Source organism: Pediculus humanus, genomic scaffold, assembly GCF_000006295.1.
Source record: "Pediculus humanus corporis 1103172107383 genomic scaffold, whole genome shotgun sequence".
NCBI lineage: Eukaryota > Metazoa > Arthropoda > Insecta > Psocodea > Pediculidae > Pediculus > Pediculus humanus.
The window spans coordinates 578,902-603,073 of record NW_002987010.1 but is presented as its reverse complement, the minus strand read 5'-3'; the positions used below and the strand labels follow the sequence as shown (position 1 = coordinate 603,073).

Sequence of the window (24,172 nt, the reverse complement as noted above, 5' to 3'; positions counted from 1 at the left end):
TTTACATTTTTAAATGTTATATTTATATTAAAATAATTATCACTGGTTCTATTTGTAGACATCAAAATTAAATACTTTGAGACGTGAAGGTATAAGATATGCACATTTACAATTACACGATAACGACGTGTATTATTTGCCTAGAAAAATAATTCATCAATTTCAAACAATCAGTAGCGTTGCTAGTGTGGGTAAGTACAATATAAAAAACTGTGGTAAATTTTAAAAATGTACAGCATTTTTTTCTACTATCGATTAATTTGTTTTAATTTCATTTTTTTTTTTTGTATCTTATCTGAAGCATGGCACATAAGGTATCGAGACTATTTTTCATTACACGGTGCTCCTAATTTACATACACCAACTGGAATCAATAAAGGACAAGTTTTTTACGAAAAGAAAAATGTAGCCGTGTACTGTCCGCCAGTTCGAGAGTGCGACTTATTATCAGCCATTACTAATTCGGTAAGGAATCCTAACGTTTTTTAATTCCAAAAAGTTATAAAATGAAAATTGTAGAAAACTATATATTTTTCTCTTGCAGGAAACCGGTTTGAAAACTCCGAAAAAAAGTGATAGACTAAAAGAATATTCACCATTTAAACATTCTCCCAGGAAAATGCACAAACATTCAACGCCTCGCTCTGCAAGCAAAAAAGAAAAGCAATCAGATCCAGTGCCTCCTTCGCCTAATAATATCGTCAATAATAATAAAGAAATCGAAACGTCTAGTAATACTCAAGATAAAAAAATTAGTAGCAGTAATACTAATAGTAGTGGTAGTAATAATAGTTCAAAAAAACGTGAAAGATCTGAATCGATCGATGGTGGTTCTAAAGAGGAACGTTCTAAAGAATTGTCGAAATCATGCGAAAAATCCGAACATTCTCACAAACGTCGATCACAGGATGATGATCGGACGACGCCATCTAAAAAAGAAAAAAGAAAAAGTAGTCATTCCAGTTATAGGCACGAAGTGAAAAATTTAGATTCGAAATTCGATGTTAAAAAGGACAAATCATCAAATCAAGAAAGTGATAAACTCTCAGCCAAATCAAAGCATGGGAAAAGTGATGAGTCGAAGCATAAGAAAAGTTCACAGGAAAGCAGGCATGAAAAATCATCGAAATCGAGTGGTTCGAGTCAGGACAAAAAAGAAAACAAAGTGAAAGAAAAAAGTAAGGAACACGTGTCGTCGAGTTCAAACGGACAAAATTTACATAAAACAAAGACTGAAGACAAAAACGGAAGTGTGAAAAGAAAACACGAAGAATCTCCGACGGTTACTCCGGTTAAAAAAATCAAAGAAGAAAAACAGAGTTCGGACGTTGTCGAAAACGGAAATAAGAGTCCGATTTCCCGGGAAAAAGAACGAGAAAAAAAGGGGATCGAAAGTGAACCGAGTGTAAAAACGAATGACGATGATGTGGTGGTAGACGAAAAAGTAAATGTCGACAAAAAACAGAATAAAATTGACGAAAATTTAAACGATTCAAGTGGTAATACCGGTAAAAAAAACGATTCAACAGAAACGATTCCAATTGTTGTACCCCTCGCAAAAGATGAACCCAGTGTGACAAATATGGCGACAAGCAACGGGTCGACGACGACGACAAGCAATGATCTCAAAGAAAACCATCCTCAAACGGATAGTACGACTCCCGTGCCTCCCCTTCCTCCGTTACCTCCCCATCTCCCGCCTCCTCCTCCTCCTCCTTTAAATTCCCCACCGGCAAATCCTCCTTTGCCACCCAGCAGCCCTCCCCAATGTGAAAATCACGATAAATCATTATCGGATACGTCATTCCCTCCTCCATCGACAATTAACTCCAACGTGAAAAACCCTCAAGACAATGGAGTGTCGTCGAAAGAAAAACCTCCGCCGTCACAAGTTATGAAAAAATTTAAAAAAAAATTACAGAAAAAAACTAATGAGAGTTATGATTTATTAGGTGACATTATTTCAAAAATGGATAAAAAAAAATTATAGAAGGCTGATGTGATGATTGTTTGATGACAGAAGCAGAAGATCTATTTTCTATTTTTTTTTTTTTTTTTTTTTTTAATTTTATTTTTATGAAACTGTGTAAAAATGTTATTTAAAAGAAAAGAAAAGAAAAAAAGAGAAAAAATTAGTTTTGTCTATAATGTAAAATTTGGATTAGTTTTCCTTATTAACAATATTTTAAGTTAAAAAGAGAGAGAGAGAGAGAGGAGAAAAATCAAAAAAAATAATTTTCCTTTTTCCATTGTTACTCGTTAAGTATTATTCAAACGACAATAATTTCTTTTTTGTTATTATTATTATTATTATTATTATTATTATTATCATCATTATTATCATTATTATCATCATTATTTTCAAAAAAAAAAACAAAACAAAAACAAAAGAAAATAATTTGTTTGTTTTTCTTATTTTTCTCCCGCGCCACGCCCCCGTCCCGCCACCGCCACGCCACGCCCCCTTCTTTTAGTTTTTAAAAATTTTTTCCAAAGTGAAAAAAAAAATCAAATATGAAAATAAAAGAAAAATTATTTATTTATATTTTTTTAATAAAAAATGTTAATCGAAAAATCTTCCCCCTTCCCTCCCTCCTCAATATCTTAATAATAATAATAATAATAATTTATGTTAATCAAAAAAATTGTTTTGTATATTTTTATTATTATTTTATTTGTAAAATGAATTACAAAATTAAATTTTTTTTTTTTTATTTAAATTGTAAATATTTTATTATTATGTAATCACAATAATAATAATAATAATAATAATAATAATCAGAGTTAAATTATAATTGATGATGAGTAGATAGATAGATAGATAGATAGATTTAACCTTGTTAAAAGGTTTATTAATTTTTAAATAAAAAGAAAATTTTAATTAATTAATATTGACGTTTATTAATTTATTTATTGAAGTAAAAGGAAGGTTAATAAATAGTAAGAAAAATACATAAATTATTAAAGTAAAACCAAATCCGTTTTTAGTCTATGTTTATTTTCATTTAATGACCTTAGAAATAAATTTAAAATATCTTTTTTTTTCCTTATGTTTTTTTTTATTGAATTCATTAATGATTCTTCCTAAAAAAAAAAAAAATGTTAGTTTTATTAATAAGTTATTAATTAATAGGTCGTTGGAAGATAAAGTTAAATAAATAAATAAGTAAAAAAACTTACCTGTAAAAATGGAGTTCTCGGTAATTGAGATAAATTAACGACTCGAACAATTCCATCTTCACCACCGACAGCCATATTCTAAAAATAAAAAAATTTTAATAAATTTATAAATAAATAAATAAATTAAATAATTAATTAATTAATCATTCACCCGTCCGTTAGGAAAAAAAATAACTTTTGACAATGGTTTCGTGCACTCTTGAAAATTTTTACAAGAAACAGGTGATATTATATTCATTGATATATCCCACAAATTAAGTTGAGCATCTCCGATTGATGCTATCATTGTTGGAATGGTTGGTGACCATGTTGCACATCGTACAGGTGCCTGGAAATTAATTAAATAATCAATCCACGAATATAAATTCATAATTTTTATACTATACCTTTTGTTGAAGTGTAAAAAGTGGTTTTGTTATTCCATCCATCCATATTTTTATACTCCAATCAGCTCCACATGTTAGATATATCAAATCAGATACTGGAGAATGAGAAATTGTATAAATAGAACCATCATGACCTGGATATATTCCATCATTCATGGAAGGATTTATTAAACTGCACTGGAAAAAAAACAAAAATTCAATCAATAATACTTAATTACACTTTAGTCATTATTAATTTTAAAAAAAATTTTACTTTTATGATGACGCCTTCTTTGGTAGATATGTAACAATCATTTCTATCATTAAATATTGTAAAACAAAGTCCTGAATATGTTTTTTTATAATAACTAAATTCTTCGAGTGGTCGCCCTTGTTTTCGTATCTGTTGTCTTAATTCTTTTTTACTATATTTACAATTGAGAAAATTTTCATCCACCATTACATAATTCATTTTTAACATTTCTAAAACAAAATCAATGTTGAGTTCCTCTTTTCTTTCTTTATTTATTTATTGACTTATGGATATTTTACCTTTTGCCGTTTCATCAAAATTAAATGAAAAAAGCATGAGAACACCACTTTCACCAACGGCTAAAAGTTTTTCTTTTTCATTTGTTAAATATTTATATTGAAACCATTCGACTTTCCATATTGGTTCAGGACGTGGTTGATTATCGTTTCTAAAACGTTTAAAATTTTTAAATAATTAAAAGTTAATTTTAATTTAATTATGTAATTACCTTAGTAATCTTAAATTTCCATCATGTTCTGCAACATTTAAAACATATATTTTTCCTTTTTTCGTACCGACAGCTAAAATATTTGGTTTTGTTTTTGAATAATTAATTGTCGTAACGGCTTCATCGATATAAAATTCTCTTTCCGGTTGTCGCGGGTTTTTCGGTGACCATAGACAAACCAAACCGGAAGTTACTTTTAAAAAATTATAATTTCCATATCCTACCGCCAATAAATCCTAAAGAAAAACAAAACAATGATCAAACACAACAATTTTCAATTTATTTATTTGAATAATTTTAATAAATTTACGTTATTTAATGGATTCCAATCTAAATCGGTAACCATTAAACGTTCTTTAAATTTTTTTTCAAAATTCCATAGGTTAGATATTTCATAAGAAAACGTTGTTGGTTCGTATTCGTCTAAAATAAAATTAATAAATGGTAAGTAATAATTATTTTTATTTATTAAAAATTGTAATTTAATTAAATAATGATAATAATACAAGGTGATGGTAATTTTTTTTTAAATATTGTTTGTTCATCTTGATAACAATTTGATGCTAAAAGTCTTTCTGTAACCAAAGCAGCATATTTAAAATTTAATTTGTTGTGAATGTTAAAAATTTGTTCTTCCATTGTTAATAAATTTTTTATTTCGTACTAAAAATATAAATTATTGTATTAGAAATAAAAACAAAACAATTTTATCATTTAAACCAAAACAGAAAAACTAACCTGAACGTATGAATTTTTATCATTATCATTTTTAAAATTGGCCATCAAAGTCTCATCATCATTTAAATCTGTAAAAATAAATAAAAACTTTTTTTAAAATGTTATTTATTTTATTAATTAAATATAATTTAAAAATACCACGTGATAATCCTTTATATGTATCATATAAATCCCATTCTGATGCAAAAATATTTGCATCGTTAATAATAATTTCATCTGTTACAACTCCCTGTGATTTTTCCATATTTTTAGGCGTTTGAGTTTCGGCCGACCAACGTTTTCTTATTATTTCTTCATTATTCTTTTTCTAAAATCATCAATGTATTATTATTATTATTAGTAGTGGATTAATATATAATAATATATTTAAATACATTACCGCAATATAATCATCGTTTTTCTTTTGTATTCTTTTACCATCTTCCACATCACATTCACTAAATGACGTATCAATTGAAAGAAGCCATATTGTATTTGTTTCCATAAGTCTTATGTATAATGTATTTGATTTTGTTTCAACATCTTCTAAATTTGTTATTATTTTAACTTTTTCCCGTTCATCTACGTAATTAAAAAATTCAAGCATAATAATCATAACTAATAGATTTTATTTCTCTTTCTTCAATGAACTCTCTCTCTTCACAGAGAGGGAGAAAAAAAATTATATTTAATCATGATTATCCTATATTGGGCACCTTTTTTAACGGATTTATCCGTCTTATCATCTTCTATGGGTTTTTTCTCATAATAAATTTTTGATTTAAACCATTCAAATTCATCCCCTTTATGATCATTTTCCAAAGTCAGATCAACAAATAAACTATGTAACACATTATCATCATCATCATCATCGCCGTCGCCATCTTTTTCTTCTTCTTGTGTTTGTATTTCCGTTTCATCAATCTAAAAATAAAAATTTATTAAAAAAAAAAAAAACAAATAAACATTTAATTCAATAATTGATAACTCACCATTTTGATATTAATTCCATTTAATAAAAAAAAAAAAAAAAAATGGCCGAGTTAAATCAATTTTAAACTTTCCTTCGAGATAAACAAAATCGATCAAACAATTTTCCGTAAATTTCCACCATCACGGTTCGAAATAAATTTATATATTTATATAAGAAATACAAGAACAACAAAAGTAATAAAATTTTATTTAAAAATATATATATATAAATATAACTATATAAAAAATTTTTTTTTATATATATAACACTGGCAGTGTGAATCATATAATTAATAATAATAATAATAATAAAATTAATAAGTTTTTATATATATTTAAAAAAATTTGTATGTAATGTTAGTAATAATTAACGATAAATTTAATTTAAAAAAAAAAATTAATTAATGACGTCATTGAAACACTTATTATTATTTTTTAGTCTTGTTTTTCCGCCGCGGTTTTTTTCTTTTTTTCTTACCTAAACATTAATTTTAATTATTACTTAGGTAACTTTTATTACTATTATTATTAACGTTGATTTATTTAATAATTAAATTAATCGAAATTATCGTTTTTTAACATTTAATAATAGTTTGTAAATTTTTAACAAAAAAAAAAAAAAAAAAAAACAAAAAAACTTTGGTTACATTCGTTTTTTTTTTTTCCTTAACTTAAAACTAATAACTTACATTAATTAACTAATTATTATGATTATGAAAATAATGCGATAACTAATTAAAAAAATTATTATTATTTAAAAAATGCATCATGCTCTTACCTAATAATAATAATGATAATAATACGAAATGGTAAATGATATCAACTTGATTTTTTACTATTATTATTATTATTATTTGTAAATAAATACACGAATAAAAAAAAAAAAAAAGAAATTAAATTAACGATTAAGCATTTTTTTAATTAATTAAATTCTCGGTAGAAAAAAATAAAAAACAAAATGGTTGACATTATAAAAATTACTCCAAGTCGATGATTTATACGCGCACATTCATGTAGACGATACGGGGAAAACTTTTGCAAATGTACCTTAAAAAATCATTTTTCGAACGAGTGGTAGTCATTGTAAACCATTTTATGAGGGGGGAGGGGGAGGGGAAAGAGAAAATACAAAAAAATTAAAAAAAAAAAAAAAACTACGAAACGCATTCGCTGTAGTGTTTCGAACGACTGCTTATTTTCGTTATGTATTCGTCCATTTTATTCGACAGCATCATCATTTCATCGTTTAAACTTTCAAACATTTTTTCTTTTTCTTCGTACCATTTTTCTAAATCTGCAAAAAAAAAAAAATAAAACCCGTTTTTTTAAAAAATGATTTTTGATGACGTCATTTTGAAAATATACAAAAATTAAAACAACAACAACAACAACAACCTCTCAAATCTTTTTCTTTGGCGTTTGTATTGACAAACAATTGACTCGCTCTATCGAATAACCTTTGAGCTCTTTCTTTCGCCGTGTAACTTTTACCAGCTCTGTTCATCAATTTTTCTTCTGCCACGCCGTATTGATCTTGTAATTTTTGAACTTCCGCCAAAGTGTTGTTGGCATCCTTGGAAACAGCATCGACTTCCTCTTTGATTTCCGATGCGCTCAGTTGATTTTTCAAAAATCTTCTTTTGAGAGTATTTAAACGTCCGTTCAAATCTTTGACCGTGTTCATCGTTTCGTTTGCTTTTGATTTTGCCGCACTCGATTCGCTTGTTATCTAAATCATATTTTTTTGGTAAATATTTTATTCTTTTTTTGAAGAAAAAAATAAATTTTTTTTTTTGGTTTACCTGAGTCAGATCGTCTTCGGCAGCAGCTATGTCAATGTTAGCTAATTGTATAGCATCTCCTGCTTTTTGTTGAGCATCTCCAGCTTCCTCCAAAGCCTGATTCACTTTTTCAAGAACGTTTAATATGTTTTCGGCATCCGTTCTAAAATAAATAATATTAATAATGTAAAAATGCAAATTTTCTCCGTTATGGAGAAATTAATACTTACTTCACTTTAACAGCTTCTTCTTTAAGTTTACCGGCTGTCTTTTTGTCGGCATTTGTTTCTTCCAAAATCGAATCGATGTTCGTCAATTTGGCAACAGCGTTATTTATTTTCAAAGCTAATTCTCGCACTTGTTCCGGTTCTCGATTGATATCCATTTGAAGAGTCTAAAAATAATTAAGGTTCTATATATTTTATCAAAATAAAATAAAATTTAAAAAATATTTCACTCTTATATTACCTCTTCTGCTGCTGCTCTTATGTCGCCAGGTTTAGCACCGGGAGTGCTAAAAAATTTTTCGAGATTTGAAAAAAATTCCGATGATTCCTTTATAGCTTTTTCCGAACCGTTTTTAGCATTTTCCGCCGTCATTAAAGCATCTTGAGCAGCATCGTAAGCAGATGAAGCTTCTTGCTTTGCTTGGGCGACCCCCCGCAATAATTCTTCCGCTTTTTCTTCTTTTTCCTTAATGATTTGATCCGTTTTCTTGACGACTTCGAATGAAGCATTCGCTTTGGTAACTGCTCCGGAATCGCATGAAATTCCTCCGCACGTTCCGCAACCTGCACCGCCGCAAGTTTCATCGCAAACCTCGTTTTTCCCACAAACCTGAAAAAAATTTTTATTCGCAACATTAAAAATTGATTTTCTTTTAACCTCCGAAGGAAAAAAAAAATAAAAATAAAATTAACCATTTCATTGAGTTTGGGTATTTTTTCATTCAAACTCTCCAATCGATTTTTCAAACTCGCTATTGTTCTCTCATTATTGTGTCTCATGTTATTAACTTCATCAATTGAACGATTGTAGAGAGTCATTGCTCTTTTACATTGACGTTCGGAATTAGCTAATACATTTTCAAATATTTGTATTGCTTTTATTTCAGCATCTAATGATTGTTTTTGAGCTTTTCTCGTAAGATTCAAAGCACCTAAAAGAAAATTAATTTAATTATTGAAGTCAATTTTTTTTCATTTTAAATAACTTAAAATGAATTTAGCAAATATTATTCGATTCCCTGTACCTTCGACGTTGGCTTCTTGAAGTTTAGTCGCATTTTCCTTTAATTCCTTGGTTGCCACCAATAAAACATTCATTTGATCCGTAAGTTTATTTAAATCTAAATCTACCCATTTGATTTGCTGTTCCGTAGTTTCCAACACTTTTCCGGTTTCGTTTAATTTTTCTGCAGCCTCGAGTAAATTATTTTTAAGGGGCGTAATTAAATTTTCTGTTGTGGCTAATTCGCGAGCTGACATATTCATATTTTTCAACAGATCTTGTACGTCATCTAGTATCTTTTCCATTGCCAAAAACTTGTGTGTGTAAGCTCCTTGAACTCCGACATTTTTGATATTCGATGCCGATAAAATTACTTTTTCGGATTGAACTGTAGTCCAAAAACAAAAAAAATTTAAAATTATTTATTACAGCAATGACGTCATCGAGTAATAACTATATTTTTTTTAAAATTACCAATGAGATCTTCTAAAATGTCATTCCAATTTTTAAAGCACTCTCCGCAAAACCTACAATCAGGGGCCACGCCGAGATAACCTCTTGCACATTTATCACATTTGCTACCACCAATTCCCTCTAAACAAATACAACTTCCATTGTTTCTATGACATTGTAATGTCGCCGATCCATTTACATCGCACTCGCACTCTAAAATAATAAAACAAAAAATAAAAAGTTTTAAGTAAAAAACATAAAAATATTTTAAATACTCACGATGACATTGTACTTTGGGGTCTCCCCAAAAGTACGCCTGACATTGATCACATCGTCTGCTTCCAAAACCTGGTGCACAATTACACTGTCCATCAAACTGAAATTTTACACATTATTAGATGTTAAATCTTAACAAACAACGGAAAAAAAAAAAAAAAAAACAGAATAGATAAAAACTTACATAATTACATTGTTCGCTGTAAGAACCAACCGGATCACATCCACATGGTTCGCAACCATTTCCACTTGCGATTTTCCAATGATTTTCTTTACAGGTATCACAAGACAAACCTATTACGTTTGGAAGACAAGGGCATTGTCCTGTTGTTCTATCGCAAGGTCCGGCAGTAGCGTTGGTTCCCAACAAATCGCAAACACATTCTAAAACAAATTTCATTCGTGTAAATTTCAAATGGAAAAAAATAAAAGATTAAAGCCAAGTTTTATCGAAATACCTCTACATTGCTGATTAATGGCGTCACCGTAGTAGCCTTCTTTGCATTTTTCGCAGTGTTCTCCTTCGGTATTAAACAAACACTGTATACAGTGTCCCGTTTTAGGATCGCAGTTTCCTGGTCTGGTGATATCAACGTTGTTACTGCAGTTACATGCTTGGCAAGAGCCTCCAGGAAGTTCGGGATCACCGTAATAATTGTCCGCGCAAACGTCACACCGAGACCCTAAAAGTAAATATAAACGTAAACCTCTTTAGGGAAACCATTTATAATTTACCCGAAGAACCAAAATTTATATTTACCTGAATATCCAATGTGACAATTACAAACAACGTCGTGAGTTTTAGGATCTAAAAAGCATCGCGATGCAAAAGAATGACCACTATCTAAACTGCCTGGGCAAGGACAAGGCCGACAAGGTATATCAATACCAAGTCTTGGATCTCCGTAATATCCTTCAATACAACGATCACAACGATCACCGAAAGTGGCATCTCTACAAGAAATGCAGACCCCGGTTTTTAAATCACAAGTATCAGCATGACCATTACATTCACAACGTTGACAATTTGGAAAATTCCAAAATCCTATTTGACACTGATCACAAACTCGTCCGTATGTGTGTTGTCGACACTTGCATTGTCCAGTTATTTGATCGCAAAAATTATCCAGAGCCAAAGAGTTACAGTCGCAAGCTAAATAATTTCATAGGTCAGTAAAAATTTTTTTTCGATAATCTAAAATACAAAAATACAAAAAAGTACCTAAACAGCCCTCAGGACCAAATCCGTAAGTTCCAGGAGCACATCTATCGCAGCGACGTCCGACGACATTCGGTTTACAATCACATTGTCCACCCAAAGGATCGCATTCGTAAGAAATTGATCCCGTGGGATTGCATTCACATTGAAAGGCACCGTCATGAACGAAAGCTCCGATGCTTTGAAGATGCTTCAAGCAAATTTTTGGAATTTGCCGACTGGGAAATTTATTCGCATATTGAAACATTTCTCCGCAACGATATCTTCTAAACTCTTCGTGATTTATTTCATTTTCAGGAGACCCTCTATAAAATCCAATTTCGTCATAACGTGGCAGTAGAGCTATCTGTAATTTACAACAATGAGAATTTTAAATAATTGTTAAATTGTAGGTTTACCATTTAAAAAAAAAAAAAATCGAAAAAAAAGAAACATACGGAATCAATAAGAACGGAAGCCGACGGAGTTTCTACCGTTGGATCATATTTTCGGAAATCTAATCTAACTTTATATGTTTTACCGGGTTCCAGACAAAGGGGAGACGGAAGTTGCGAACTTCGACTTTCTACAGGCAGATGCAAATCGTAAGATTCGTAATTTGATATTGTACCGGCACAAGGCCCGTTAGGATCTAATGGTTGTAATCCTTCTACATGAACTTTAACATTATCCCATCCGTTTGGCAATTGGGGAGAGTATCTAACGGCTAAATCATATTTCATTGGAGTTTTAATATTATTAATTTCAAATTCTAATTGAGATCCTTCAAAGGTTCTCATATAACCCGGTCCAGTCCAAATATTTCCTCTGCCTTCTCTGTTTGGTTCTAACACAACCACTTGGGAATCCTAAAAAATATTTACATAAATAAGTAATCACTCAAATAATTATTAATATAATTTTATTAATTTTGAAAAATTCTTACTCCGGAGCCCTTCGATAATTCCGCTTCGTAAATTAGATAATCCGGATACGCAGTAAAATAACTTTGCTCTGGTTGATCGCAAGCTCTTCCAACAACATGTGGTCTGCATCGGCATTGTCCAGTAATCACATCGCAATCATTATTATACGCACCTCCGAGATCACAATTGCAAGGTTTGCATCCATCTCGATCTTCTGAAAGGCCCCAGAACTGAGGGAGGCATTGATTGCAATCTCGACCCGTCACATAACGTTTACAAGTACATTCTCCAGTATTGACGTTACATCCCTGATTATTCACGGTTCCGTGAATGTTACAAGAGCAAGCTTAAACAAATAACCGTTAAAAAAAATCAGCATTTATTAAAATTAACCAATATAAAAATTAAGAAAAAAAAAAATTTACCTTGACATCCTTCTGGACTGTTTTCGTCAAAATTCCAATATCCTTCCTTACACCGATCGCATCTTCGACCATCAACATTTGGTTTACAGTGACAACGGCCCGACTCTAATCCATTTCCAGGATCCGTATGAGAATCGCAGATTCCGTCATCCGTAGAACCTCTAGGATCGCAATCACATGCTAAAATGACAAAATAATTAAAACAATCAATTTCTATTTAAAGGTTAAACATTTAAAATGTAAATTATTGAACTACTTACGCTGACAAGCGTTGGGATCTTGAATGTCGTATCCGGGATCATGGTAGTAAAACGGAATACATTCTTCGCAATTTCGTCCTTGGGTATTGTGCTGACAGTTATCGCAAACACCACCGGTAACATTACCCGTTAATTCGAATACTGCAGAGTCAAAATGGCAAGACGTGGCATGGCTGTTGCAATTACATCCTGAAATAAAAATTTAAAATTAGTGATTGATAATTTCGATGACATGCAAGGAGTAAGAATATTTCTTGCATACTTTTACAAGCATTTTGTGATTTTCCAAAAGCTGGCTTCCACGGTAAATCATTATAAAAATCTTCGCACTCATTACAATTTAATCCCTTAGTATTGTGCGTGCATTCACACTGACCGTGAACCATGTCTGGAGGATAATAGCTGTTGGCTTTTTCAGGAAGAGGAAGACACCTACTGGCGTGTCCGTAGCAAGAACATGACCCTCTAACAACCATATGATTAATGGCATAATAATATTTTTCCTGAAACGTTTGAATTTGGAATATAAGATAAATGAATTTTATACTCGAAAAAAATATTTTTAATCCCATACCTGAATTTCTTCTCTTTTGTCTAACAAATTATCACCAAGAGTATGTAATTTAGTAAAATTTATTCTTAAATTAGTCATTTTAACAAGTTCTTGAACTTCGGAAGCAAATGGATCTTCCACCGGTATGTTAGGTGGAATAACTCGAAAGATCAACTAAAAAATTAAAAATTAATTTGTAAAGAAAAGTTAATCTCAAAACATTTTTCCGATTAAAGGATTATTTTACGCACTTCTCCTCCGGATGAGGGATTGACATAAGAGTATTTTTCTTCGCAAATAACATCACTTAAACTTCTAGGAATGTCTGGTCTCATGCCCCAGACTTTATAACAATCATGTGCGAAATATCTGTAAACGTGCCACGTTCTTCCCTTGTCTTGCGACCTTTCGATCAACATGGCAGCCGGTCGAAATGTTTTAAAATGAATAACCAAATGAGTGAAATGAAATTCGGCTTCCATGTCCAATTGAATGGAAACATTTTCTACTCCGTTTTCAGATTGCCACCACGGATCCAACCTGGAAAAAAATAATTTTAATTAAATAAATAAATAATTTACAGATTTTTTTTTTCAGGAATTCATTCATAATAATCGGGTTTACCTGGAACTCGGACAGATTTAGAGTACAGGAATAGGAGGAGGTTATTAAAGAGGAGGAATTTTGTTTGAAAACTTCTGATGGTAAAATGGGATTTTTAAACAACCTGTAACACGAATATAAACCTGACTGAGGGAACAAAAAAAAAAAGAAAAAAATTTAATATCCGTTAAATGACATCGTCCTGACGTTATATAAATTTAAAAGAGTAAATCTTTTTTAACTTACCCATCCGTTATTTAAATAATTTTCAAATCATGACATCTAAGCATCATGCAATCAGATAGAAATAAAAAAAAAAAAATTATTACTCAGTTAATATAATAATAAACTTTTATCATTATTACTTTTTAACAACAAATATAAAAAAAAAAAAGAAAATGTTGGTTTCCACTCACTCTCTAGGATGAATATCAACTATATTAGATATATTATGACTCAATGATTTATCATATTGATTGTGATATCTTGAATCGCACCAAAAACATTTTTTGGGTCCTTCTAAATGTGACACGATGCAATATCTTTCCTGGAAACAAACAAACAAACAAAAATGAAATGAAAAAGGGGGAAAAAAAAAATTTCTTTGAATTTAAACAGAAAAGTTTTGTTTGTTTGTTTGTTGTAAAAAAAAAAAACAATAAAAACCATTCAGGTTTTGAGTCGGTTAGGCATTAAAAAAAAAATTACCTGTTTTCTAATACCGCAGGTTGATGTTGCTCTCAGCTGGCTTTCTCGACCTATTAAAAGATTTCCTGTTGCAGGATAACAAGATCCTGTTTCACATGTTTGAGTTCTAGAATATCTGTACTGCTCTGAAAAATATTTAAATAATAATAATAATAATAATAATAATAATAATAATAATAATAATAATGTAAAAATTAAAAAAAAAAAAAAGTTTATGAACCGAATCGAATTTAAATAATTTAAATTCGCGTATTAAATTAAAAATTAATTTTTGATGCTAATTTTGGGGAGCGAGTAATGTTTTTTTTTTTTTTTTTGTTTCCTTCAGACATTTTTATTTCAGATAGTTTAAGTCAGATTCTATTTTTACACTTAAAAAAAATAAGAAAAATTTATTTTCACATAATATATACGGTAAACGAATAATAATTAAGTTCCATTTAAAATTACATTTGAAAATACATTTGAAAATACGATTCGTTATTACGCAGTTTGCCATATTTAACATCTGCAATATTATTATTATTATTATTTATTTTTTCCTCTTTTTTTTTTTAAATTTTTTAAATGGAGAATTCAAAAAAAATTTTTTTTGGGGAATTAATTAATTACAAACAAACACACACGCAATTTGATAAAAATTCATTACAAAAGTTAATAATTAATTTTTTTTTGCTTTCGGTTGGAAAATGAAGAAAATATACGAATGATTTGGAAAATTCAAAATAAGAAAAGACAAAAAAAAAAATTTATATATAAAAAGAGGAACTGATAAATTAAAGATTTGCTTAAATGTTTCATTTAACTATCAAAAAAAAAATAAAAAAAAATAAAAAAAATAAACGTGGGAAGATGCAACCTTCAAAATAATTTTTCAGATGAATGACTTTGCATCGAGAGAAACAAAAACCGCGAAAAAATGGCAAAAAAAAAAAAAAATAAATAAACCACACATCATAATTTCTCCTACATAATTCATAAGCAGACGAATTGTGTCATTATTTTTTATAAGACTTAAATATTAATTGATTAAAAACGCCATTAAATTGTTTAAAAAAAAAAAAAAGAGAAAAATAAAATGAAAAAGTTTATTTTTATGTGGAAAAAAAGAAAAAAAATCCATGCGAATTTTCCAAAAGATCCATTACCCCCCACGAAAAATTTAATAAATTCGTTTGATTTTTAAATAAATAAATAAATAAATAAATAATAATAATAATAATAATAATTTTATTTATTCTTATCTTTAGAGTGAACAGTTTCGAAAAAAAAAAATATGGAAACGACAACGAACAGTATGTGATAAGTTCATTTCCTGTTTTCTGAACAGGAATAATTATTATGTATTATTAAACTTAACCGTTTAATTAATAAATAAATAAAAATTTTTAATAGACAGACGACATAATTAATTCCAATTAATTTTTTTCCAGTATTAATCTGACGTAATTTTTTTTTTTTTTTTTTTTTTTGCATTGTCAATTTAATAAAAGAAAAACCTCATCGACAACATTTGAAGAACAAAACAAAACAAACAAACAAACAAAAAAAAATTTCCATTTAAATGAAAAATCAACATAAATTTTTTAATAATAATTTAAATATTAAAAAAATAAGACTTCAAATGTGACGTAATAAAATTAATGATGATTAACAAAGAGGGAAAGGGGGGGGGAGAAAAATTAATTTGATTAAGTTAAAATTAATTGTAACAATAACTGGAAAATTTTTTTTCTAAAAAAAAGTCTTTAATTGGTTATTACATCAATGAAAAAATATTTCTTTTTTTATCTTGACAAGTTAAAAAGTTTCAACGTTCATTAACATAATTTTTTATGTAAATTTTTTCTTTTTTTCTTTCTTTTTTTTTTTTTTTTTTCATTTCGATTACTTAAGACTTTATGACAAAAGAAAAAAAAATCTCGACAAAATTTTTGTCGAACAAATATTTATGCGTCATTTGCTCCCTTCAATATTATTAGGGAAAATAAAAATTTTTTTCACTGTTGACACTTACAAATGTTGTAAATATATATATGAGAAAAAAATTTTTTTTTTGGTAAACTTAAATTAACCATCTGGTTTTGTAAAGTTTAAAAAAAAAAAAAATAAAAGTTCAATTAATCCATGTTTGTTTTCATTTTAAATTGTTTGTGCCAAACAACTGATGAAATTTTTTTTTTCTCTTTCTTTTAATAAGAATGTGAAAATATATGAAATACATTTTATGAAACAAATTGAAAAAATAAATAGGTTGAAAATTTTCATTAGTTTAGTTATTAAAAAGTAAAATTCTTGTTTACAAGGGATTTCGGTTAATGAAAATCGAATAAAGAACTCAATTCAACTACACTAACTCAAAGAACTAAAATTTTTTTGTTTAAAATAAATTTTAGCAAATCCATTATGAAGTTAAATAAAATTTTGTTTTATTCAAAAAAAAAAAAAAAAAAAAAAAAAAAAAAAAAAAGGAAAAAACTTACCCCTGAGCCTTTGTCTACCCCTGTCTGATTGTCCGAATAGTACTTGTGTGTACAATATTATAAGTAATAAAACTGACATAACCAACTGACCCATTATATCTAAAAATAAAAAAAAACAAAAAAAATAAAAAATGAGGAAAAAGCAAATTTATAAAACAAAAAAATTTTTTTTTTAGTTATTATTCTTTTGTAAGAACTCATACATTATTATTATTATTATTATTATTACTTGAAAAGCATTTCAATTACAACAATTTTGTCAACTGTCCACCTACATGCGACTTTATTTTCAAACTTTTTATCATAATAAGAGGCAGATTTCCTTCATGTAAGTTTCATTTAATTCATTATTTTTAATAATTTGATGATGCATTTTAATAAAAAATTCCCTTTCAATTGTTTTTTTTTTTTTTTTTTTTATTAAAATTTCATTAATAATAATAAATTAAACCGACGAAATATTTTGTAAAAATTTATGTTTTCTTTTAAATGAATTACTTTTTAAACATGATATTTTCGTAAATTTAATATAGTTTTATAAAAAATTAATTTATGTTATCAGAGAGAACAAAAAAAAATTAAATATGTTTAACGAATAAAAAGTTATTGTAAAAGTTTGAAAAGGTTTTTTTTTTTTATTTTTGTAAGCGGGGGTTACAAATAGTAAACAAAATAAAAAAAATTTCATTCAATTGAATTTTTATAAGTTTATTGCTCTTTCTCGATATAGACAGGAGAATGAAATAATAATAATCATAAAAATAAGAACAAAGGTCAAATTATGGGAATCGAATCATAACAAAACTAAACATAAAAAAAAATTTTTATTTTATTTTTATTTTTCGAATTGATAAATCATAATAAAAAAATAGTATATGTCGCGAAAAAAATCATATGAAAAACATTGGAATTTTAATTTATTTTAAGAATTAGACGATAAGTAAAATAATAATTATTTTATAAATCGAATAATAAAATGATGATATTTACAATTGATTTGATTTAATTTAACTTTAATTCATTTTAAGTAAAAGTTTTTAATAAACACGCCTAAATATATTTAATTACGGAGTTATCAGTTTTTAGTTGTTCACGTGACTTAAAATTAAAATAAAAATAATAATAATTTACAAATTCATGTATTAAAATGATATAGATAAATATAGATAATTAAATTAAATTATAAAAAAATGTATTTCGACATACTTACGCCAATGTAAAAAAATGAACGGTTGAAAAATAATCGAAAAACTTCATTTACGAAATGTCTAACTCACAACGTCTTATGTCGGTCGAAACGCTACTACCATGCTCCCTAACGCTCTCTTGTTTGTAAGTGGCAATAAGGATTGAGTCTCGTTTCCGGTCATTCGGCTTTTATTTCAAAACCAGATAAATACGTGGTGGAAATAAACAGTTTGCAATGTAAAAGACAAAATAAAATAAAATAAAATATAATAAGTTGATGGCTTGAAGTTAATAATAAATATTTATATATGTCGCATTCTAAATGGATATTTTATTCTGAAATAGATTACGGTGCTAAACCAAAATATTATTGTAGTTGTTCTCTATATGATGGTGAGTATTATTTGAAAATTATCTTCAATAATTTACCATTATGTTTATAGATTTAAAACTCGTACGTCCGAATAGGCCTGTGTTGGGTGGTGAATAAAAACAATGTTTATTATTATTATGTTTACTAAAAAAAAAAAAAAAAGCTTTCTTTAATTCGATAGAAATTAGTTTTTTTTTATTATTCAATAAATATCGAGAATTGCGTTGAATTTTTTATTACTTTTTTTTTTTATAAGATTTTTTCAAAAATTTACGGAAAAACGAAATATGTCTATCTCTCTCTCTCTCTCGCTCATTCGTTCTCACTCGTTCTCTCTGTAAATAGATTCATACCATGTTTAAAAAAAAAAAAAATTTTTTTTTTTTTTTTTACAAATCGTTTATTTATAATATATTTAAAAGAATAGTTTTTAATGTATAATTTTTATTATATGATTAAAATTGTTCTACTAAAACGCAATGTTAAAAGTGTTTGTTTTTTTTTATTTAAATTAAATCAAAATATGTTTACCATCATTAATAATTTTTTAAAAATTCTTTATTCATTTTTATATTTTATTTTTTTAACTATGCAAAATGCACAATCATTGTGTTAAATGTTCTTGAGAAGTATTATTTAAAAAAAATAAATTTGTTTGGTTGTTGTGATTGGCCACCTTAAATTTAGTTTTTGTGTTTGGTTTTCAAAATTGCAAAAAATAATATGGAGAAAATGATTTATAAATAGGAAACAACTCAAAGAGGAAAGAAAAAAGTTAATAAAAGAAACAATGGTGATAAATTCAATGAAAATATTGGATCCATTAAAAGTATGAAGGATAAAATGAAATCGGATAAAACAACACTACTGCAAAGTGTTGATGGAGTTAAAACAGAACCGAATTTGGATGTTGAATTCAAAAAAGAACCTGTACTCAACACATCATTGTGTGAAAATGAGACTAAAAATTCTAATCTTTGTTCTAAGGTAAAAAAAAAATAAATAAATAAATTTAATGTGTTTAATATTTGCATTTAAAAAAAGAGAATACATTTGTTTAAAGCTTTTTCTAATTAGTAATCATCAGTGAAATTATTTCCTAAAAATTATTCTCATTTCATTTTAGACTGGAGATGTTAACAATATGAAAGCAGGTTTAATGGATTCGGTAGGTAAAATTCAAGATAGGTCATTTATTGATACTAAACCTGAAATTGGTGCAAGACCTGAAGATGCATCAGAAGAAGAAGATCTTCAGGGCAATTTATTGTCCTCTAAAATTAAAGCTGAAAATTTGCCTCCAGATGGAAATATGTTTGCTCCAGGTAGTTTGTATTGCAATAAATGATTTTTTTTTATTTTATTTTCCAAAAGTTTGAGGCTGAGAAAATGTGGCTTTGTACTATAGATTCTAGTGAAAATTTAATATTGGGATTATGCAATCAAAATCCTGGTGGACCTCCCCCTCAGGGATCAGGCATAGATCAGCCAGGATCAGGTTTACAGCCTGGAGTTCAGCCTCTTCCTAGTAATGTGATCAATAAACAACCAGGCACAATGGAAGCTCAATATATGCAACAACAAAGTCAAATATTTGTGTTCACAACTACTTTGGCCAATAAATCTGCTGAATCAGTTTTACAAGGGCAATATTCATCAATTATTGCATATCATTGTGCTCAGCCAGGCACTAAAAAATACCTGGAGGTAAAGTTATCAGGTTTTGTTAAATGAATATTAAATACTTGATTTTAAATTGTCATCAACCCAATATCTTACTTCTTATTTTTTAGAAACATCCCTTAAAATTAAATCAATTTCATCGTCAAAGTTCTGCACAATGGTTAAATAATTTAGCTCAGATTAAACAAAAATCTGTCTTTGGCGGAAATCCCCCCATGAAAGCAATGGGACAAATGCCCATGGGCCCGAGAGGTCCCATTCCGGGAGGAATGCCTGGTCCGTGTGACATACCACCAGGCCCTGGCTCAGACCGCGCCAAGTAGCACCTAACATGCAAGTACCTTTGACTGATCTTGAGGGTATGAATGAACCCAGTGACTTGCCACCGGGCGGTAGGGATATGGGAGATCATCGCCATGGAGATTTACTGGGGGATGATCCATGACTCCATGATATTGGATCAGGTACACGAAAAATTTAATAATTTTCATTTTACTATTTAATATACATTATCATCATTATTATTATATACAGGGCAATATGAATCAAATAACATGAATTATTCGGGACTATGAAAAATATGGAACGAGATAAGCCATGTGTAATGACGAGGCCACCTTTAGTTGATAACTTAAATCCTAATCATTTTCCTGGTGTTTCGCAATTGACTCTCACCGGTACAAAAGTGCGTACGGAAAATCTTACCCCTCAACAACGACAGCACCGAGCGGAGCAATGGCACTCTTAGGAAAATGCAGGAAATGTTGTTTCCTGAAATCAAGCTCCGCCCACCGATGAATTTGGAAATCCTAGAATGATTTCCGGTGGAAGTGTTAATCCTAATTCGGATGATCCTAACAGAAACAATCCATTAGACAGTAATGATTTAAAAAATCAAATGACTTTAAAAAATGTAAATAATAATAATAATAATATAAATAGTAATAACAGTAATGCGAGTAGTAACAATACCAACAACAATAGCAACAACAGCAATAGTAGTTGTAGTAACAATAATAGCAACAATTGTAGTAATAACAGTAGTGGTAATAATGGTAACAGTAATAACAGTCCTATGAATAGACTTATGGGAAGAAATATGAATGGTCAATCAAATAGAAATGTTCCTATGGATAATCCCATGGGCCATAACGTGGTTAATCCGCCCAATAATGTTTTAGATGCTTCTGAAAATATGGATTCTTTGCAAGATCAAAATTCTCATATGATGCAGGTAAAGCATTTTTTTTCTCGTTCAAAATTTCATTAAAAAAACTTTTTTCATTTAAATAATAAAATTTTATTAAAATTAATTTAGAAAATACCAGGAGGAAATGCATTTCCTTCAGTAGCTGCTCAATTGGAATGGCAAAAACATTACCAGCAATTTCAGGAAGAACAAAAGAAGAAGAAAGGTTCACGAACGGATAGCCCAGTTTCTAGAGGGTGTAATAAAATGCAAGGTCCACCTCCTCCCTATCATCAGACCGCCAGATCGGCAAGTGTACCTATTGCCGTACCAAATTCAAATCCAGGTAAAAATTTTAACAAATGATTTACAAAGTTTTTTTTTAGATGATTTGCGTATTCCAAATTTCATATAATTTTTTTTTCAGGCTCACCTAGTAACACTACCTCTAATTTGTCATTGCCATCTCCAAGAACTTCATCTGACTTAAATTCTCCATCTGACGTAAATAAACACGTACCTACGTCAGGTAATAGCTCTAAGTTAGGTACCTGCAGTCCTCCCAATAATCAAGGTTCACCTTCTTGTTCAAAACTTATGCCCAATAATCCTGATACTCCAGTATCCGCTTCACAATCACCTACTTCTAATTCGAGAAAAGATTCTTCACAATCTGGATTAGATTTTCCAAGTAAAGGTAATTTCAATTATTTTCTAAAAAAAAGAAATTTTTAATTTATTAATAATATTTTTTTAATAATAAATTTTTTCTTTATTTAAATTTTAGATTTGTTTTCTCGAACAGTATCGTCCTTGACTCAACAAAAGCATCAAAAACAACAAAACGCTTCAGCTAATAAAGAACCTAATTTAATGCCAGTGCCTTCTCCCCAACAAATTCATTACCTCAACACATTCGAGGGTCAGGAACTGACCATACAAAAACAACCTAACACTAGCCTGAAAGAAACAAATATTAATTCTCCTTTGTAAGTAAAATAATAATTATTTTGTGTTTGTTTTTTCTTTCTTCACGGAAGCATTTCTAACATTAGGTTTTGTTTGTTTTCTCTAGAAATCACACGCCCTTATCGGACACACCCAAATGTAAAACTCCAAATGGTGCAGCCAATAGTCCTCTTCCGCAAGTTCCCGAGACATCTCCCAGGTTTCCAAGCATAGCAACGTCTACAAGTACAACTTGTACCACTCCGGTTAGCACTCAATCTCAATCTAGTGTTGTCACATCTAAAGGTAAATATATTGAAAGCAAGTTTAAATTTTTTTTTTTTAGTCAATTTAAAAGTAAAATTTTTATATGATTTAGAAATATTTTCAGATACTACGACGGTGCCTTCTAGTCCAGATGCAGCAGGGCCAAGCCCTTGCAGGCCAGAAAATTTGCCTCTCAATCCCAACGGTTTAAATTGCCCTCCAAATAATAAATCTATGCATTTCGATCCCATAACATCGTTGGCTCAAATGAGTCAACAGCTCACCAATCAGACGACACCTCCTTGCCCCGGCCCAGGACCGATGATGTCATACAACTCGTCTTCCATGCACATGGTTGGAAATTTAAATCATATGGAGCAACACGTGGGTCCGGTCGGAGCGGGAGGACCCATGGGACCCATGGGTCACGATAATCCACCGATGGAAAACATGCAATTTCCTCCTAACAATCCTATAATTTCGTGTGCAGGGCCTATGATAGATATGCCACCGGGATTTTTAAATACTTCGTCGCCGAAACAAAATATGAATAATCCTCCTCCGAGATGTGTGGCTCCATTTTTTGGTGGTCCCGGTTTTCAAAAAATGATGGGGCCCAACAACTATAACGGAATGAACGTTCAAGTGAAAGCGAGCACTCCCAACACCATACAATACTTGCCTGCTAGGCCTAATACAAATAGTCCTAATGCCATACTCGCGGACCTCCTAGTTTAGAATTTTACAACGATTTACAATCCCATGAATAACGTAGATTCAAAAGTATCATTTATTCCTAACTGTCATTCAAACTCAATGGACGGAGTTAATACTGGTGGTAATCCGGGAATGAACTGTGGCGGTCCCATCGGTAATTCGAGTGGTAATTTAATGTCGAACTCGGTCTCGAACATGTTATTAGGAGGCAATATGGTATTAAATCCTGGACCCGTCGGACCATTGAGAGGTCAACTCCGTGCGGGACCCGGCGGAATGATGAAAGTACCTCAAATGGGGGGTGGAAACGGAGGAGGAGGAGGAGGAGGACCCGTTTTTCCTCCCGGACCGGGTGGCTGCGATCCCATGGTTTTGGGATCAACCGGTGGTAATCCGAACATGTTCATTCAAGGATCAAAATCATCACCGTTAGGAATGCCGCCGGAAGCGAGTCAGCCTTTGCCACCTTCAATGAGCCAAGGTACCAATTTTAAGAATTCTCCTTTCGTGGGTCCTACCGTTGCGGATCCGAATTATGCTCAACAGTTTCACAATTTCCAACAGCAGTTGTACGCCACGAACACGAGAAGCCATCAAATGAACTCTCACATGAACCAATCATACTTTTTACCCAAGTAACGGCTTTTTATCGTTCGTCGTTCGAATCGTGTTAATATTTATTGTTGCTTGTTTTTTTTTTACGTTTTGCGTTGATTTTTTTGTCTTACTAATAAGTGTAAGAAGCATTGACGGAAAAAAAAAAAATGAACGCAAAACGTAGAAAATATCCGTTAACGCGCGCGTCACACTTGATTTTGCTTACATAGAAATAAAAATGCATGCAAATGCGCGATGTACACACGGGTACGCGGGGGGAAGGGTCCGCGAGGGGGGGGCGGGGCGGGGAAACAAAAAC

General features: G+C 29.9%; 5 protein-coding genes across 5 annotated transcripts in view; 3 read left to right on the top strand and 2 right to left on the bottom strand.

Moving 5' to 3' along the window:
* The window catches only part of Phum_PHUM032510 (uncharacterized protein), a gene marked incomplete at both ends in the record, with an annotated part of 4,554 nt that extends 2,564 nt beyond the window's left edge, over positions 1–1,990 (top strand). Inside the window, 4 exons of the mRNA XM_002423000.1 lie at positions 90–191; positions 302–465; positions 545–1,891; positions 1,922–1,990. Coding sequence (XP_002423045.1) covers positions 90–191; positions 302–465; positions 545–1,891; positions 1,922–1,990 — 1,682 coding nt within the window. The remainder of the gene's footprint in view (positions 1–89; positions 192–301; positions 466–544; positions 1,892–1,921) is intronic.
* A 1,160-nt stretch (positions 1,991–3,150) lies between these two features.
* On the bottom strand, positions 3,151–5,639 carry Phum_PHUM032500 (dynein intermediate chain 1, axonemal, putative; the record flags this gene model as incomplete). Its single annotated transcript, XM_002422999.1, has 9 exons — positions 3,151–3,258; positions 3,332–3,508; positions 3,567–3,743; positions 3,832–4,028; positions 4,098–4,246; positions 4,307–4,542; positions 5,045–5,112; positions 5,186–5,351; positions 5,424–5,639. 9 exons carry the CDS (start codon positions 5,637–5,639, stop codon positions 3,151–3,153), a joined length of 1,494 nt encoding a protein of 497 aa, XP_002423044.1.
* A 1,510-nt stretch (positions 5,640–7,149) lies between these two features.
* On the bottom strand, positions 7,150–14,907 carry Phum_PHUM032490 (Laminin beta-1 chain precursor, putative; the record flags this gene model as incomplete). Its single annotated transcript, XM_002422998.1, has 23 exons — positions 7,150–7,289; positions 7,361–7,724; positions 7,798–7,939; positions 8,007–8,170; positions 8,245–8,613; positions 8,697–8,935; positions 9,029–9,394; positions 9,481–9,672; positions 9,739–9,835; positions 9,920–10,119; positions 10,194–10,418; positions 10,496–10,888; positions 10,958–11,300; positions 11,392–11,802; positions 11,880–12,205; positions 12,285–12,464; positions 12,545–12,733; positions 12,807–13,047; positions 13,119–13,271; positions 13,349–13,637; positions 14,117–14,247; positions 14,409–14,533; positions 14,883–14,907. The coding sequence occupies 23 exons, from the start codon at positions 14,905–14,907 to the stop codon at positions 7,150–7,152; spliced, it is 5,304 nt and encodes a 1,767-aa protein (XP_002423043.1).
* A 4,857-nt stretch (positions 14,908–19,764) lies between these two features.
* Phum_PHUM032480 (uncharacterized protein) lies at positions 19,765–20,458 on the top strand (the record flags this gene model as incomplete). The annotated part of the gene is made up of 3 exons (XM_002422997.1): positions 19,765–19,777; positions 19,861–20,159; positions 20,246–20,458. The coding sequence occupies 3 exons, from the start codon at positions 19,765–19,767 to the stop codon at positions 20,456–20,458; spliced, it is 525 nt and encodes a 174-aa protein (XP_002423042.1).
* Positions 20,459–20,715: 257 nt separating this feature from the next.
* On the top strand, positions 20,716–23,895 carry Phum_PHUM032470 (uncharacterized protein; the record flags this gene model as incomplete). The annotated part of the gene is made up of 8 exons (XM_002422996.1): positions 20,716–20,812; positions 20,918–21,369; positions 21,520–21,670; positions 21,752–22,021; positions 22,130–22,313; positions 22,400–22,578; positions 22,691–23,242; positions 23,315–23,895. 8 exons carry the CDS (start codon positions 20,716–20,718, stop codon positions 23,893–23,895), a joined length of 2,466 nt encoding a protein of 821 aa, XP_002423041.1.
* Between the last annotated feature and the right edge of the window lie 277 nt (positions 23,896–24,172).